This window comes from Tinamus guttatus, unplaced genomic scaffold (assembly GCF_059628265.1).
Source record: "Tinamus guttatus ecotype Peru unplaced genomic scaffold, ASM5962826v1 Tinamus_guttatus_pri_ptg000637l, whole genome shotgun sequence".
Classification (NCBI taxonomy): domain Eukaryota; kingdom Metazoa; phylum Chordata; class Aves; order Tinamiformes; family Tinamidae; genus Tinamus; species Tinamus guttatus.
The window spans coordinates 360,609-376,405 of NW_028289171.1; the positions used below are offsets into that span (position 1 = coordinate 360,609).

At 37.6% G+C, this 15,797-nt stretch overlaps 1 protein-coding gene across 1 annotated transcript in view; it reads right to left on the reverse strand.

Annotated features, from left to right (window-relative positions):
• Window positions 1-3,142: 3,142 nt before the first annotated feature.
• Window positions 3,143-15,797, reverse strand: part of ANKRD31 (ankyrin repeat domain 31) — a 54,398-nt gene continuing 41,743 nt past the window's right edge. The window contains exons 23-26 of the mRNA XM_088535621.1: window positions 14,106-15,153; window positions 11,398-11,535; window positions 10,676-10,772; window positions 3,143-3,317 (exon numbers count right to left, since the gene is read on the reverse strand). Coding sequence (XP_088391747.1) covers window positions 3,166-3,317; window positions 10,676-10,772; window positions 11,398-11,535; window positions 14,106-15,153 — 1,435 coding nt within the window. The 3' untranslated portion in view covers window positions 3,143-3,165. The remainder of the gene's footprint in view (window positions 3,318-10,675; window positions 10,773-11,397; window positions 11,536-14,105; window positions 15,154-15,797) is intronic.

The following is a 15,797-nucleotide window of genomic DNA, read 5'->3' on the forward strand; positions in this document are numbered from 1 at the left end:
CTGCTGTATTAAGCCTAAAGAACACTGCTTAAAGTTTCTGTATGTATAAAGGACTTAAAATGTCTAATAAATCTCTTTTTTCCCCCCATAATTTAAGGATATTATTTCCTCATATAAAACTTGTTACATATATGCTTAGACCATAACAGCTCTAATAATGCTATTTAAAAAAAGAAAGAAAGAAAGAAACAGGTCAGAAACCTAAACATTTAAATTCCAGATATTCCAGGAAATCTGTACGATTTCCTGCCTGACTGGTTACTTGAGGACTGGTGACCAGAAAAAAAGCCTAGATCTCTCTATGTACACTGTTCATTCTCTTAATCATTTGAATAAGTGTTTTCCCTCAATTAACATAAAGGTCTGAAAAATAAGAAAAAAACTTCATTTCCTTACCCTAATTATAAAATACTTATCAACTTATTTCAAGAACTTATTCCAACTCCCATAGCAAATTATTCTGCTATTTCTTTTGCCTCTTTTGCCTCCCCATTTTCAGTAGTATTTTCGTAGGCAGCACCATCAAAAAGCCAACGGGGATTTGCATCTTACAGCGCTTTAAATACCTTTCCAAAGCTGGCCTTTATTCCCCCGTTTCTCTTACCTTATCTATCCTTCCTAAATAATGCAGCTTTGCGCGGCAAGGAGGTGCAATATTTTGTGCTGATCCTCTGCCTGGCGTGACTGTAGCACCATCCACACCTCTGGCTTTGTTCCAGTGCCTCTTTCCCCCTGGTCTCCCTTCCTCGTGCCATTTAATAACCTATGGCCTCTGTTATGCAGGAGGTCAGATTATCACATTGGTCCCTTCTGGCCTTAAAACCTACAAGTCTGTGTCCTATTGTCTGCCTCTCAGCTGCTTATCTTCCTCCTCACTCGCAAGCTTTTGTTTTGTGCCTTGCATTCTCTCTCAATGGTATTAATCTTCCTACTGATTTTTTTCCCTGCATCTCGGTGAAAAAAAGAAAAAAAACAGTGGAAATATGAATCTGAAATCGTGGCTTTTCTTCCCTGCATCATCTCTTTCTCCTCTGACTCTCTACCTGGATACTAGCAGCTGACAGAATGCCAGCTTTTTGTATTCTTTGCATTGCATGTCCTGTTCTCCTTTATTCTGCTCTGCACAAAACACACACTAATTCAGAGCCTAGGAGTAGAGAAGTGGTCACTAAATAAGAGAAGTGACTATGGCAGGAACGTGAGGAGCTGGGAGGACCTACCCACAGCTGCTGGCCGTGTGCGAGCGGGGCAATACCGCTCTGCTGTACCTGGGATCAACGCTAGTTGCTTATTTTTGACCTGTAATAACAGCTTATTTTTTATGCAAAAGGACACAGCGCAAATTTAAACAGAGAAAACAAAACACTCTATTCATGATGGATCTTGTCATGTCCTAACAGGTCTTTACATTAAAAATAAAGATTCAAGGAGACAGAATTCGGAAAATTCATTATTACAAGAAGATTTAGCAGGTGGAACCCTATATTTGTTAGTCATATTAAAACAGATTATGTTGTCAAGCTAGCATCCGTAAGACGTTTACCTAAATATTAAGAAAAAGTTATAACTTACTTTTGCAGTGGTGTCAGTAAGCAACAGCAGCTTTCATGTAACCCTTTGCCTTTTTACCTCTTCACCCATCTTGAATCAATCAGATTTTTTGACACTGCATCTCATTATTGCCGTAGGTCACATAGTCATGTTTATACAATGAACTAAAAATATTACTATCAAGTCCTTCCAGCTTTTACACATTAATTTTATTAAACACCTTATAACAAAGAAAAAATGTCAGACAAACTCATGAACAATTTGGCAGTAATTTTAACAGTCAAAAATACTTCACTTTTAATGAGGAACTGACACTCTCTTCTATAGATGTTTTGCGCTACTTGAACGAACAGTTCTTTTAAACCAATGTACCTTTAGGTTTGTTTGGCTGCAGCGGCTGTGAGAAGGTTCCATTTTCTTTCTGTGTGGAACCTCTGCTAAACACCTATCACTCAGTAGCCTTTTCCTTTTTTGGCTTTTGGCAGTTTTCTCATTTTTTTTTCACCCTTGCAGTCCCACATAGCAGTGTTTGCTGATGCATCCTAGCGCACAGTATTAACACCCTGCCCATCAGAACCCCGTGTCTCTTTCTTAAACCTTCTTCTGCCTAAGACACTAATAAAATCCCTGCAGAACAGCTCCTGCCACTCCAAACAGCTAGCTGAGCTTGTTATATATTGACAGGAGAGATTCCTCATCCCATTCACTGGAGTTGGGAGGGGTAGGTATGATTATTACATCTCTCCTTATATTCTAGATAATGGAAGAATGAGAACACAGTTGGAATGGAGACAGTTCTCATGACAGTCAAATGTGTATAAATATGTTACTGAGGCAGTTTCACATATCGTAAAATTAAAACAAATAGAAATCCTCCAGAGATCAGGGTGAGTATCTAAGATGCTTTTAGATTGAAAAATTAATTTACCAGAAATGAGCTCGTTGTATTTCCTGCCATATGCTAGCACATTTTCCATTTTCTGCCTATCATCAGATGTATTTGGTTGGAACCTCAATGGAATTTCCCTGAGAGATCCTTCTTTTAACCTCTCACGGTGTACACCTCCTCTCAAACGTCTGCACACAACCTACCATGTAAAGCAAAGTTGTCTGTGATTTCCGAAGCTGCCCATCTTCATTTTTGCTTAACCTGACAGCTTATGTTATTATACAAACATCTGCAGCCATTTCTGCTAGCATACACTCAGGCAGACTACTTCTGAAGTCATATGTGAAAAGTGACTATCAGTGTTGATAACTACCTGCTTCCACGGAGTCACACAGAGCACAGCCAGTTAAGGAAGCCATGGAAATCAGTGGAGCATCATACCAAATTATCAGCATGCAATACAATTCTCAGTGAACATCAGCGTAAAACAGGTCCTTGTCTACGTCTACACTTCATAATCCTACAGAACAAAATTCACTACTGACAGTTACTGTTACCTGCTACAAAGTACCCTCCAGTTTCTCATTTATCTGAGGAGTCTTTCAGTTCACTCCAAGTGCTGGGCAAATGGTCTACCAAAATGAAGGCAACAAAGCAATTAATTCTAAAAGTTAAAATGCTTAAAGTAATGATGATGCAAAAAAGCCTCAGCATGCAAGAAGTCTTTAAAATCCAAAATCTTCACATTCTTTGTAGAAATTCCAGTGTTTTTCCATTATATGACATGGTAGAAACTCATCTTTATGCACTATTACTATCTCATTGAATTGAAGAAAATGCATCGGATTTTCTAATGAGCTGAACCGGACAGGTGAGCCTGTTGAAAATGAAAGCAAATGATTAGAAATGTTATATTAAAAGAATGGAAAGCAATTCCTAGCACTATTATCTAGATTAATAGCTTTTTAGAAGCAAGTAAAGCACTACAGTTCCCTGTGCCCTAGGAACCCTGTAACAGCCATGTCATCACCTGTGGTACAGGCACAACACTGCACCCAGACTTCACGGAGACAAGGGCAGTGTTACACTTTTTGGTGCCCAGGGTGAGAAATCAATCCTTGCAGCCATTTCCAACTATTGCCCCCCTGTGGAAATAGGTATAAAAATACACTTCTTCAATATTGCTTCAATTTCACTTTTATCTCCACAAACGGGTAAGTTTAGCCTGCTTGTCAAAAACAAAGGAATGCCTCCCACCATGCCCTTCCTATAGCCCTGAGGGAACTGTATAAAGAGGGAGAAGCACACTGAATACAAGAAACTGCAGGAGTTTGAGCAACAGGTATCTGCAGTAGTTAAATATCTGCTGGACTGAAGCAATTACTGTGATGCAAAAACTAAAGCATTAGTGTCCCTGCATGAGAATCTGACCTTTGCGTTTCCATTTTCAGAGGTAAAATCAGTAACAAAATAACATTAGGACAATCCAGCAGTAACAATTTTTACAGGACATTTTCTCTATGACTGTACAGAATACAAAAGTTGTTTGGGTTTTCAGAGGCATTTGCTTTTGTGCATCTTCATCCCTATCCCTTAATTTCCTTTTCACACAACATCAGCTAAGCAACTAGGGTGCCACAACCATCCCACCACAAAAACCGTCAATGTTTAGCAGCTGCTATTAAGAGAAGGAGGGCACATTTCATAAAAGGGATGACCTCTACTGTTTTGAAGAAAACAAAACCAGTGTTCAGGGAACATTCAAGTATTTTCAGAGGCAACCAGATCAGCCGGGTCTAATCGAATTGTTAAAATGCAGATAAGGCATGTTTGAAGATACACTAGTTGTTCATTTAGATGGCACTTATTTCTTGCCTTAATGTGACATTGCAAAAGTTAGTCTTTTTCACCACTGTTTCTCAGTGGTGTTCCAGGGCCCTGTCACCCTCACAGGAAAGAAGTTCTTCCTCACAAGGAGGTGGAACTTCCTGTGTTTCAATTTGTACCCATTATCCCTTGTTCTGTCACTGGCCACCACTGAGAAGAGTTTGGCCCCATCCTCTTTACATTCTCCCCCGCAGATGTTTGTACAGAGGGTATAAGATCCCCTCTGTCTTCTCTTCTCCAGCTAAACAGGTCTAACTTGCTTAGTCTTTCCTCAGAAGATAGATGTTCTGCTCCCTTAATCATCTTCACTGATCTTCACTTAATCATCTACACTGCTTTCAGAATTGAACACATGATGCTAACACACCTGACAGCACTGATAGGAATCAGTGTATCTTCTAGAGTTTCTTTAAGTCTAAAATCTACATCCCCCTTGAAATCTACATCTCACACTCCATGGGGATTTGCCTGCTACTTCCTCATTGCAAGGATCTCACCACCCAAAGCAGCAGGAGAGGGAACTGGTAAATTACGACTGGCAGCAACGTGTTCAGAGCCACAAACAGGCAATCTTGTGCAGCAGGATACACAGTGCTCCAGGCCTGTAACATTCACAATGAAATAATGCACCTACAGCGAAAATAGGATTTCATCCAGTATCTTAAGTCAGTTGAATCATGCTGTTATATATAATACGTAACGGAACAAAAAGCAGGAGGAAGACACAGTCTGATATCTAGGGCATATTCAAGTGCCCCAGACTATGACAAACACACAGACTGTCCAGTCCAAGAGGAGGTGATTGCAGTGCTCCTCACACAGAGCCTTCACTCTCAATGAGCAGCTGTTGGTCACACCACTGTAGTAAGAAGTCACCTACGGGGTCTACCAGAAGAAACGTGTCAAATAGTATATAGAGGAATGCTTGGGTGAGAAGCCATGGGAGTTATAACAACAACACCCCTCCCTTGCTCCCCCCTTCAAAAAAAAAAATTTGAAATCAGCTTAGGGATTTTTTTGCACATGGACATGTTTATGGCATAAACTGAGCCGAAAGGTTATCTTTAATGTAGAATCTGTCGTAGTATACTTGGTGCCAATTCCCATGACAGGTGTCACTACAACCTCTTTTGATTTGTTGGAAAAAACCTCCCTTTCCTCCTTAAATGTCCATATGTTGTTTCTAAGCACAGGAAATTTTCTTGTCAAAGTCTTAAGTTAATTTAACAACTTATTTTGAGAAACCATATCTGGAGGAAAGACATTCCTTTACTTTTGGAAATGTTTTCTTTCCTAATAGTGCCTTTTCACATAAAAATTGTTCTAAATATATACAGATAAATACATATATACCTTGAGAACATGGCATATGACTGCTTTAATAATGAACTCAGGCCTAAGATGCATCAATGAATTGCAAAATGAAAAGCGCTTTGTTATTACCAGATTCCAGGAAATGTTATGTTTATATATCACGAGGCCTTTGAGAAGTTTTCCAGAGCACATTAGATCATTTAGCACAAACTGTGGAACTTGTAACCTCTTTAAATGAGCCGCTTTCAACTTGTTTCTAGGACTCAGGCTGTGAAATAAACAACTTCTGCTGAAAGAGCACAGGCATAAACTCTCTGTTGCCCAATCCTTAGCCCCCAACAGGTCTGAAAAATTTTAACCTTTGAGCTCTTTACCTACCAATCTCACCAAATGAATCTAGTTCTATTTTGTTTAAATAAAAAATGTGTTTTTCAATAACAACAAGTGTATTCACTAATATCCTCTGCCAAAAAAAAAAAAAAAGTAAGATTGTTTTAAAAGTAGTAATTGGGAGACTATTTTTTGGCATTGCTTGCAAAAACTATGTTTTTTTTTTTAATCTACTACTTCAAATTATTGTATACTTGCTTATGCAGTGACTCATTTGGATAGTCATTTCTATGTAAAAGAAAATTATTTTGAAACATTTTATAAACTCTGAATGTAGTCTGTCAAGTTAAGGATGAGACACAGTCCCAGGGCCCATCTTCTACAATTAAAAGAAGAGAACTTACTTTAAAATTCTTGAGGTTTATAAAACACTGAAGAGCAAACTGGAAGAACCAGACAAGAAGACAAAGTACAAATCAAATTACAGCTTAGGTCAGAACAACTATTTGATAGAAAAAAAACAATAACTTTTTCTTTTTTTTCCCCTCACACTGGCAAAATCTACAGGATCTGTGATTCATTCAGTGGATTTTATGTGCAGCCTTAGACCGACTTCTAGAGTTTTCCTTCAGGTTATTATTAGGGTATGATTTAAAAACTGAATTCTCTTTTGTTTAGAAGCTTTGTCCCAACTTTGTTAAAAGTCACTCTCAAAAGTAAAAACGGAAGCGTGCACAGAAGTGTTTGAGGGCCCGCCAAGGTGAGCAGGACGAGCAGCGCAGTCTCTTATGGGCAGCCCCCTTTGACGCTGCTCAAGCCTGTGTTCTCCTTCAGAGACGTTTCAAACAGGGCAGTAGCTTGCTGCTCTCAAGGCTGGCTGTTTACCACATTCCCTTTCCTTTACTACTTTCATAAATAAGATAGGAAAAGATGGGTGCGTGTAATAGGAAGAATATTTTCAACAAATCTAATCGTCTCAGTCTTCTCTGTTTTCACAGGCCCACCGAAGCAGATGAAAATTTTATAGATTAGTTGATGAATTAAGAAGATGGGTTGATTTCCAAAGGATTTCTTTTACAACACATTTCACAAAGTGAAAATGCCAGAAAGCCGATGTTTAAAGTTACTAACTAGGAGTCATTTTGTTTACTTTTAGCTGAGTTTACTACGGAAATAAGATTTCTGTACACAGAGATGCAACAGTCACAAGCAGCAACAATACAGAGTCCAACCAGATATATGGGAAAAAAAAGTCACCGTGAACATAGTTAATTGCTGGATCAGGCTATACAGATATGCAGGGAAAAGACCTTGGAGACATTCAGAATTTGACTGAACAGGCCACAAGTAACCTGACCTAACTTGGAAGTTAGCTTTCCTCTGAGCAAATGTTGGACTAGAAAGTTCCAGAGGTCTCATCTAACTTTTGTGAGTGTGTAATAATTCTGTGGGATCACACTGACTGCCACCTAGCCACTTCTGAAGTGATCTGCCAGTTTCAAACAAAACTGGCTTACAGATAAGAAATCACAGATATCCAATTACTAGAACTGAATTATTAGAATAATAGGCTTACATGACATGTAGCTTTTAACAGCTTTTTTCTTTCCTTTCTGGGCTCCTAAAAAAATGGGTTTTTTAAAGGTCTTGATAGTCATTTAGCTCATCTCCAAGCCAGTCATGGTAAAACGTTCATTATCAGCTGATGGTCAAATGAGAGTAAGTAGAGGATTTTGGAAAGGACAAGTATGTTGTTGGCATAAACCTGTGCTTCGGTCATGGGTGTGTAAAGTTCTTGCAAAAGAGGGGCTTTGTAAATTCTGCAGGCAGAATTACTTGCATCTTTGCAAAGTACGTAACTACCCTACTTAAAATACTTTTAAGTATTTTGTCTATATATCTTAAAAAAGATAACACAGCACACATTCAAATACCATCAAAGATTCATTTTAAAGCCAGAACTCAAATAACTAGCATACTTTGAAATGTCTATGAGTTGGAAAAATATCTAGGTACAGTTATTCATTTACCATCCCATTTTGTTTCCGAAGTACAGAATATAAAGTAAATATAGTATATCTCCCTGTCTTTCACAGTCAGATAAACAGGGACATAGTGCAGTTAATAGAATATTCTGCTACAGGTTACACAGAAAAGTCATTTGTCAGATGCTCTTTTTTTTTTTTTTTTTTTACATTTCTCCTCTCTTATGTTATTATTGTTAGTATTATTGCTGGCAATGATGTACTATTTCAACAATACTCAACCCCAAAGATTTATTTATGCTTAGTCAAGTTCCTTTGAGTCATGATATTTGGATAAAACAGCAATTTTAAATTTGAGGTTCTTCGTCTGTGTCCTTATTTCTAAACTACCGAACTACATTCATTATCTTTCTCAGTTTTCCTCCAAAAACATGAGGGCAAAATACTAGCGTTTTCCAGTGAAAGAAGATTCTGAATTTTCATATTGCATTTATTAAAAGTGCACCTATGCCGTTATTTTAAACCACTTCGCTGAAATCTGAATATGAAATTTCTGACACCAACATCTGCTCTGCAGATGACATCTGCTATTCAGCTGACATCTGCTCCTTAATCCTTGTTTATTCTTGGCTATTTTTTGCTAAACATTAAGTCTCTATTACATGTGTCAGAAAAGAGAGATAAATTCCAAGCTATGTAATCACAGTCTTTTCTGCATTCCTGCATAGAGATAGCCTAGAAATACTATTTTATCTCCTTAATATTCTGTTCTCTCTCACACTTGAATAGAGTAATTACAGCTTTATGCTAGCATGATTGTAGGAGAGACTAAAGGTCCACACTCAAAGAAACATATAGGTCTAAAGTCAATTTTAGTTAGGATTTAGAGGTCTAACTCCAAAATTGCAGCACATAAAGCTTTTATAAAAAATCTGCATTGCTCTCAGACTTCTCTATTTCATGGGCTCTACATTTTTTTGCATTACTTTTACTCAGGTGCCTAAAATCCTGCTGCTGTGCAAACCTGGAGGTACCTGAGTCTCATCAGCACCAAAAAGCTTGTACCTTTCTTATACTGTTAGCACTTCCAGAATGGGAACTCCTTCATACATGTTTCCCAGTGACCTTGACATGGTTTGAGTTTTTATGACATGCTTCCTAAACTGGGCTATGTACAAAATTCCATGGTAGATGCTTCCTTCTAAAAACTTGACTAAAAATGGATGGCTAGAAAGAAGCAGGACTACAGTCTGTATTATTTTCTTTCAAATTCCCTATCCTTTTCATACAACAGTGACCATCATACAGAGCTAAGACATGGGAAGCTAGAGGGTTGAGTGGGGATCCTCCTCCTCTGAACATGCTCAAATTACCAAACCCCTGCCTTCTCTTTTAAAGATGCTCCAGGTTGTCCAGGAAAAAGTACAGTTCATTAATCCAGAAAGACAGGATCAATTGCTTAAAAAAATCAGAATAAACTTCTACTTTACAGAATTCACAGGGAGTGTAAGTATACTAGAAAATCAAACAGTGCCTGGGAATGTCCCTGGGCTCATGACACTGAGTAGCCCACATCCATGCTACTAAGCTCTCCCATGCTTCCAAGCCGGCTCACAGCAGGTAAACTGTTCTTTAGAAATGTCACTTGGAACATGCTAACTAACAAACCAGGCCTCAAAATTGCCTGGGAAGAGCCTAAATGTTCTCAACTGTTCTCACAATATAATGGTGTAGATTAATCATCTTCTGGAGCTTCTAAGGCACTGCTCAATTTCCCAGTGTATGTGTGGCCACACAGCGTCTGAAATGGAAGTGAAACCAAGAACGCCTCCTTTCCAGTGTGATCATCGTCTTTGGCATTCCCTCTCCCAAGTTCCCACCTAAGGCTGATGATGAAGCATCACTGTCATCTTAAACTATTTATGATAAAAATAATTAACTGAATCAGGGCAATGTAACTCACCACCTGGATGCTCTTAGCCTGACACAAATACAAGGCATTTCAAATATCAGATTGGATATTTGAAATTATGATATTTGAAATTACTCTCAGTAAGAGTAATTCACAGACCAGGCCTGATGCTCACATGAGCTGCACTGACTCCTCAAGTTAAAATAAACAGACACAACCATCCAAAAGACCTTTCCACGTTTAAGTGCCATTGATTATAAGGTTTCTCTGAAAACCATTCTTTATCAAAATTAAAATTCTTAAGTCTGCTAGGCAGTTCTGAAAAAGTTGCTCAGTGTTATATGTCAAATTAATATCCTCTGTTTCTTATGATTTGCTTATTTTTAGAGAAAAAACATAAATATATATAAATATACAATATTCCCCTAGTTATTACTGTTAGCTAGGCATGTGGGATCTCTACCAGCACAGATTATTTATTTTGATTTTCATATGTACATGTGATTGAAAATTATGCTTATGTATCTGAGTTCCCATCACAGTAAATACAGTACAGTAAATAAGTACTATATTAGGTTATTAAAAGCTTTATTTCTCTGTGTATTAAACCTTAAATATAAAGTAACTTAGCACCTAATCATTAATAATTATTCTTTGTCACTACATGTTTCAAGCAGGGGTCCTGAGATAGACATGCAGCTCAGAAGAGATCAACACAGAGTAGTGAAGCTGTGGAATTGAAGCTCTTTAGAAATCACTTTTGGCTACTTCCAGTACTGTGAATATTGGATTTCAACTGGTACATACCCACAGGCTCTCTTTGTTGTGATGGTAATTCCAGGTCATTAGAAACAGACAGTTCTTCAGCAAGAAATTTTGACAACTGCATACCAAGATACGTAACCTGTTCAAGCAAATATAAATGGATAACTGGTCATTTTAGTTATTCACAGGTTTTGTGATAAGTTTCAAAATTGGGTTTATGCACTTAACAGATTGATCTATATTTATCAAGATAAAGCAGCAATTCTGCTAATTTGAATTCTGAATGAAAGTGAAAAACCATACCACATCTGGGAAGCCCTCTACACTCTGCCACTACTTTTGCAACATGTGTCCCTGGCACTTTCACATTTTGATGAGTTTACTATTTTTTATTCTTTTAGCATTTTTTTTTTTAGCCATTTTTTTCCTCTGGTCTTATAGTTTTTAAAATTATTCTTTAACAGCACCAACAACTCACAGAGAGTGAGTTCTCAACTCAACTCTGTTTTGAGAATTTCATCACAGCATAGCTACACTTTTTGAGGGGCTATATGGATCTTTGTCTACAGATTATTTCTTAACTGTAAGAAGAGTCTTTTTCTTTATTTAATTTGGGCTCGTGTGTTTTTTTGCTTTAAGAACTATATGGAGATCCAAAACGGTGAAAATATTTCCCCAATTGTTTTTACTTTATAAACTATGCATTTGTGAGAAATATTTTTCCAAATTGTTATTACTATTTTTAGGAGTAAAATCAGGCCTACCTTATTCCACACATACTTCCAAGTCACTGAAATATCATTTCCTAGTACTTCTTTAACCCACTGAACTGGATTCTGAAATATTCTGTTACTGATTTTGATCTTCCCATTCTCCAAGAGTGTAGCTTTATGACTAAATTCCTAAAAAAAAAAAAAGAAAAATTAAGAAATAAAACTGCAACTTTTACATTTTAAAAAAAGCTGATTTAATACCCTTAAAACATCAATGAAGTTCTGTAGGACCATATTACTGAGAAGCTACAGCTAGTTCATTCTATATTTTGCTTTAGAAACTTTAAAGAATCCAATGCCATTACCATAAGCTATGATATATAAACTATGATGACTTATTTCACAATGTGACATTTTGGTCACAAAGATACCACTGCTAGAGGACAAATTCCCCTATGTGTGAAATAATATTCCCTTTAATAGCAAGTGCTTAGGAGGACACTAGTTGCCTCTTAGTTCCTCTTAGACATAAGGGAGCTGTGAATACAATTAACTTGCAATGATGAACTCAGGAACTCACAGGGAGCAAGTTTGTCTTCCAAGAAATTGTTATTCAAAATCAACCTCCCTAACATGTGTGGAACAAATGCATGCTAGAATGATGTACTGACAATAATTCAAAGAAGAAACATGCATTTTGCAAAAAAATGCATTTCATTGATGCCAACAGACACTAAAATCAGAACTGCCAACTGCTACACTATATCAACTATTAAGGATAAGTTACTGAATTTTTCAAGAGGAAACTGATAGTCTGAAATTATGCAAAATTAATTAGAAAACAATGTATTGTTATTCTCTCTTTAGTTAACCAAAGCCCTGTACTGCAAATACACATGTACCTGAGCAAGCAGGGCTTATATCTGTTTGTTATACTGGGCCCTGGTAGGCTAACATGGTTAAATGATGTTAAAATGAGTTGCTGATAAATTGCATCATAACTTAATAAAGTTGCTTCGTATATACAAGGTTAAACAATTAGAATAAGAGAATGATCCATTAGAAAATATTGAATGGTTTCTTACCATATGCTATGACTTGGCTCTGTATCTATAAGATTTTGAACAAAGATGTTTAACTCAAACACTGTGATGAACACTAAATCCAGTTCACAGTTTCACACTTGGGTGTATAATGCTCAAACACTGCATCCTGTCTGCCCAAAGCTAACTTTAGGTAGAGACTATGTGCTAACTGTAGCTTCTTGCCAAGTAGGTAGCCATAACCATATAGGAGAAAGCTTTATTGATCTTGTCTTTGAAATGCAATAGATACTGCCTTGGACCTTCAGCCTCCGCAAGGTAGCAAAGTGCTACCTACCAATATAAAAAATGACAGCCATTTTCAGAGTAAAAGAGATTAACTTTTCTATGCCCAGAATATCAATATTTCTATGGTGAGTTTTAACTAAGACCCACATCCATCAAGCTAGTATCACAGATAACAGTCTTGAGAGATGACAGTAAGCGTACTGAATTCCTCATCCTTCAGTGTAGTCACCTTGGCATTTTGAAGAATATTACATGTCCTTTAAAGAAAATAACAACTGTGTATATATCTACATCTATCATATATCTATGGTATGATGAAGTGTAGAGCAGTTTGTGACCTACTCACACTGTTACGGAACATGAGAACACACAAAATCACTAACCTCAGCAGAAAAGTATTCTTGAGCAGATCACAGGTGCAGAAGAAAGGAGTATTTTCTACATTAACTACACCTAGTGGGAGAGCTGGAAAGACCCTTTTATGTTCTGATCAATATGTTGCCCTGGAAATTAACCAGCTCACAGCTGGGAATTCAGTCAATAACAGCCCTCAATAATTCCATCACTCGCTAAGCACTAAGTCGGTTCCCTGGCAGCTGCTGTGTAAATCTGCTCTGTACTAAACCTGGAGGCACAGGGGTATGCCTTAACATTAAAAAGAAGTTGCTTTTTTGTTTTTGTTTTTTTTTTTTAAACAGGTTTAGTGCATACCAATGTGTAAACTATAGAAGCAGCTGGCATGTAAGCAAGTAACTTTGCATATACTCATGTCTATCATGGCACAATAAAATCTTTGATATTACATTTCATGATCTGAAGGATTTGTAATCATAGAATCATAGAATCATAGAATGCTTAGGGTTGGAAGGGACCTCTAGAGGTCATCTAGTCCAACCCTCCTGCACACGCAGGGTCACCTAGAGCACGTGGCACAGGACTGCATCCAAGCGGGTTTGGAAGATCTCCAGAGAAGGAGACTCCACAACCTCTCTGGGCAGCCTGTTCCAGTGCTCTGTCACCCTCACTGTTAAGAAATTTTTCTTTAAGTTCCTATGGAATTTTTGGTCTTTCCAAGAATTACATTTAGTCATAGAAATCTTCCAATTTTAAGATCGAGTATTATACAATACAGCCCATCCATTCTACTGTTTCTAGGAATAACAAATGTTAAACCAACAGGCAAAGCTAAACACAAATTTTACACATGCATATTCTGGGGGTTAAAATCATTGTCTGACAGACCATGTCATCAAATACAGCATTGTCCATCAAAACTCACAAAATATGATCTGCAATTTATAAATATAATTTTCAATATTAGGTGCTAAAGAAACAGACTGAACTATGAGAACTGCTGCTTCTCAATTTAGAAGTCTGTTTTTTTCATTAATTTGTTTAAAAAAAACATTATTTTACCTCACCAATTACCTGAAGTTTGAATTCTAGAACATTTTCTCCTGGCTTAATCCTTCCCAGCTGAAGCAGATCAATCAACTGAAGTTTTTTCTTATTATTTCCTCTGCACTTCAATTGTTTTTGTTCACAGTGCTGACTAATACCGCTCTGTGAGGATTCCTGGCTGAAGTTTATTGGATAATCTGTATTTGATACCAGACTTGTAAGCACAGAGTTGGCATTAAATGAGTCAACACTGCTCCAACAGATCACTTCCTGCAGAGCATTAGGAAAGTTGTCTGTGGATGCTGATGCAAACGCTTGCTGCTGCTGGGAAGTGTCCTTCTTATTTCCACCTCGGAGTGGATCCTCAGCAGGAGGAACTCGCACGCAGTCACGGCTTGGCTGATAGATATTGTTACTGACAACAGCGCTTCGGGCTTCTGAAATGTTTGATGTGTTGGTCACTGACATGGGATTTACAGACTTGTTCCCTTGCTCTGCAGTTACTACATGATCGATGTCTCTTTGCTGCAAGCGTTTTGTTTCAGTAGTGGAAACAGTAGGTTCTGAAGGTAACGTCACCACTTCTACAACGTTGGTCACCTTTGCTATGGTGTTGAGAGGATATTCTCTTACCCCACTTTCAGATGCATGAAAATGATCAGAAACCTCTTCGCTTGTAATTGCTTCTTTATTTGCTCCTCTCTCAGCCAAACAGCTGTTTGGATATTGGCTGCATTCCTGAGCTGAAAATCTATTTTCTAAAGAGAGATGTGTTTCTACTCTGTTTCCATTAGGCATGCTGGCACCAGGCCCTGTACTAAATGTAACCGCATCGGGACATGTCACTTTATCAGCAGTTAAATCTTGTCCTTTATTATTTCCATAGCAAACAAGTGCGTCTGAGATTTGTTTCTTTGAATGTGCTGCAAATACTTGCTTTTCTTTTCTGTAGTTTTGTATTTTCTGGACTAATTCCTTCTGGTTCTGGGCAACAATCAGCAGACTTTTTTGCCTAGAAGCAAGCTTAACTAATTGTTCTCTTAGTGCTCCTTTTTTGAAGGACTCCACTGAAGCCCTATAGGAAATAGAAAAATAAAAATAAACAGACACCACAGATTCTGAACATGCACACACACAAACACACACACACACAAAAAACATAGATTCACAAAGAACAGGAATATGCTTAAAGCTACTTTGGCAGCCTCCAAAATTTGGACAACCTTTTTATCATGTACCAAGCTTTTGGTTGAAAACCCAGGCCTTATGCATGACAAACTGCAGAATCCTGTCTAGAAGTGGGCTGCAAAGCAAAGCACAAAAACTACAGTAACAGCCTATATCTCTCTTAATTCACAGAATTAAAGCGTGGTCTATATTATCACTGGCTGGTCTCTTATCACCAAGGAACACATCAGTTCATTGAATTCAGTGACTTTGGATTCAGGATGAGCTTCTAACAGATTATATTATCAGAAATTTTATACTGTGTTTATACCATAAAACATTTTGGGAAACCACAGTTGTAGCAATACCAAAAAAAACTTTGAGATCAGCAGTCAGAGCAGTTTAGGACATTTTAGTTTGGGACTCTCTCTCCTCAGACTCTGCTCTGATGTTGAGCTGATCTCCCTGTGAGATATCTCCTCATTCCCCAGGGGTCTTCCTGATACTAGAAGGGAATTTCATGTATTTCTCTCTTTTTTTTTTTTTTTGGCA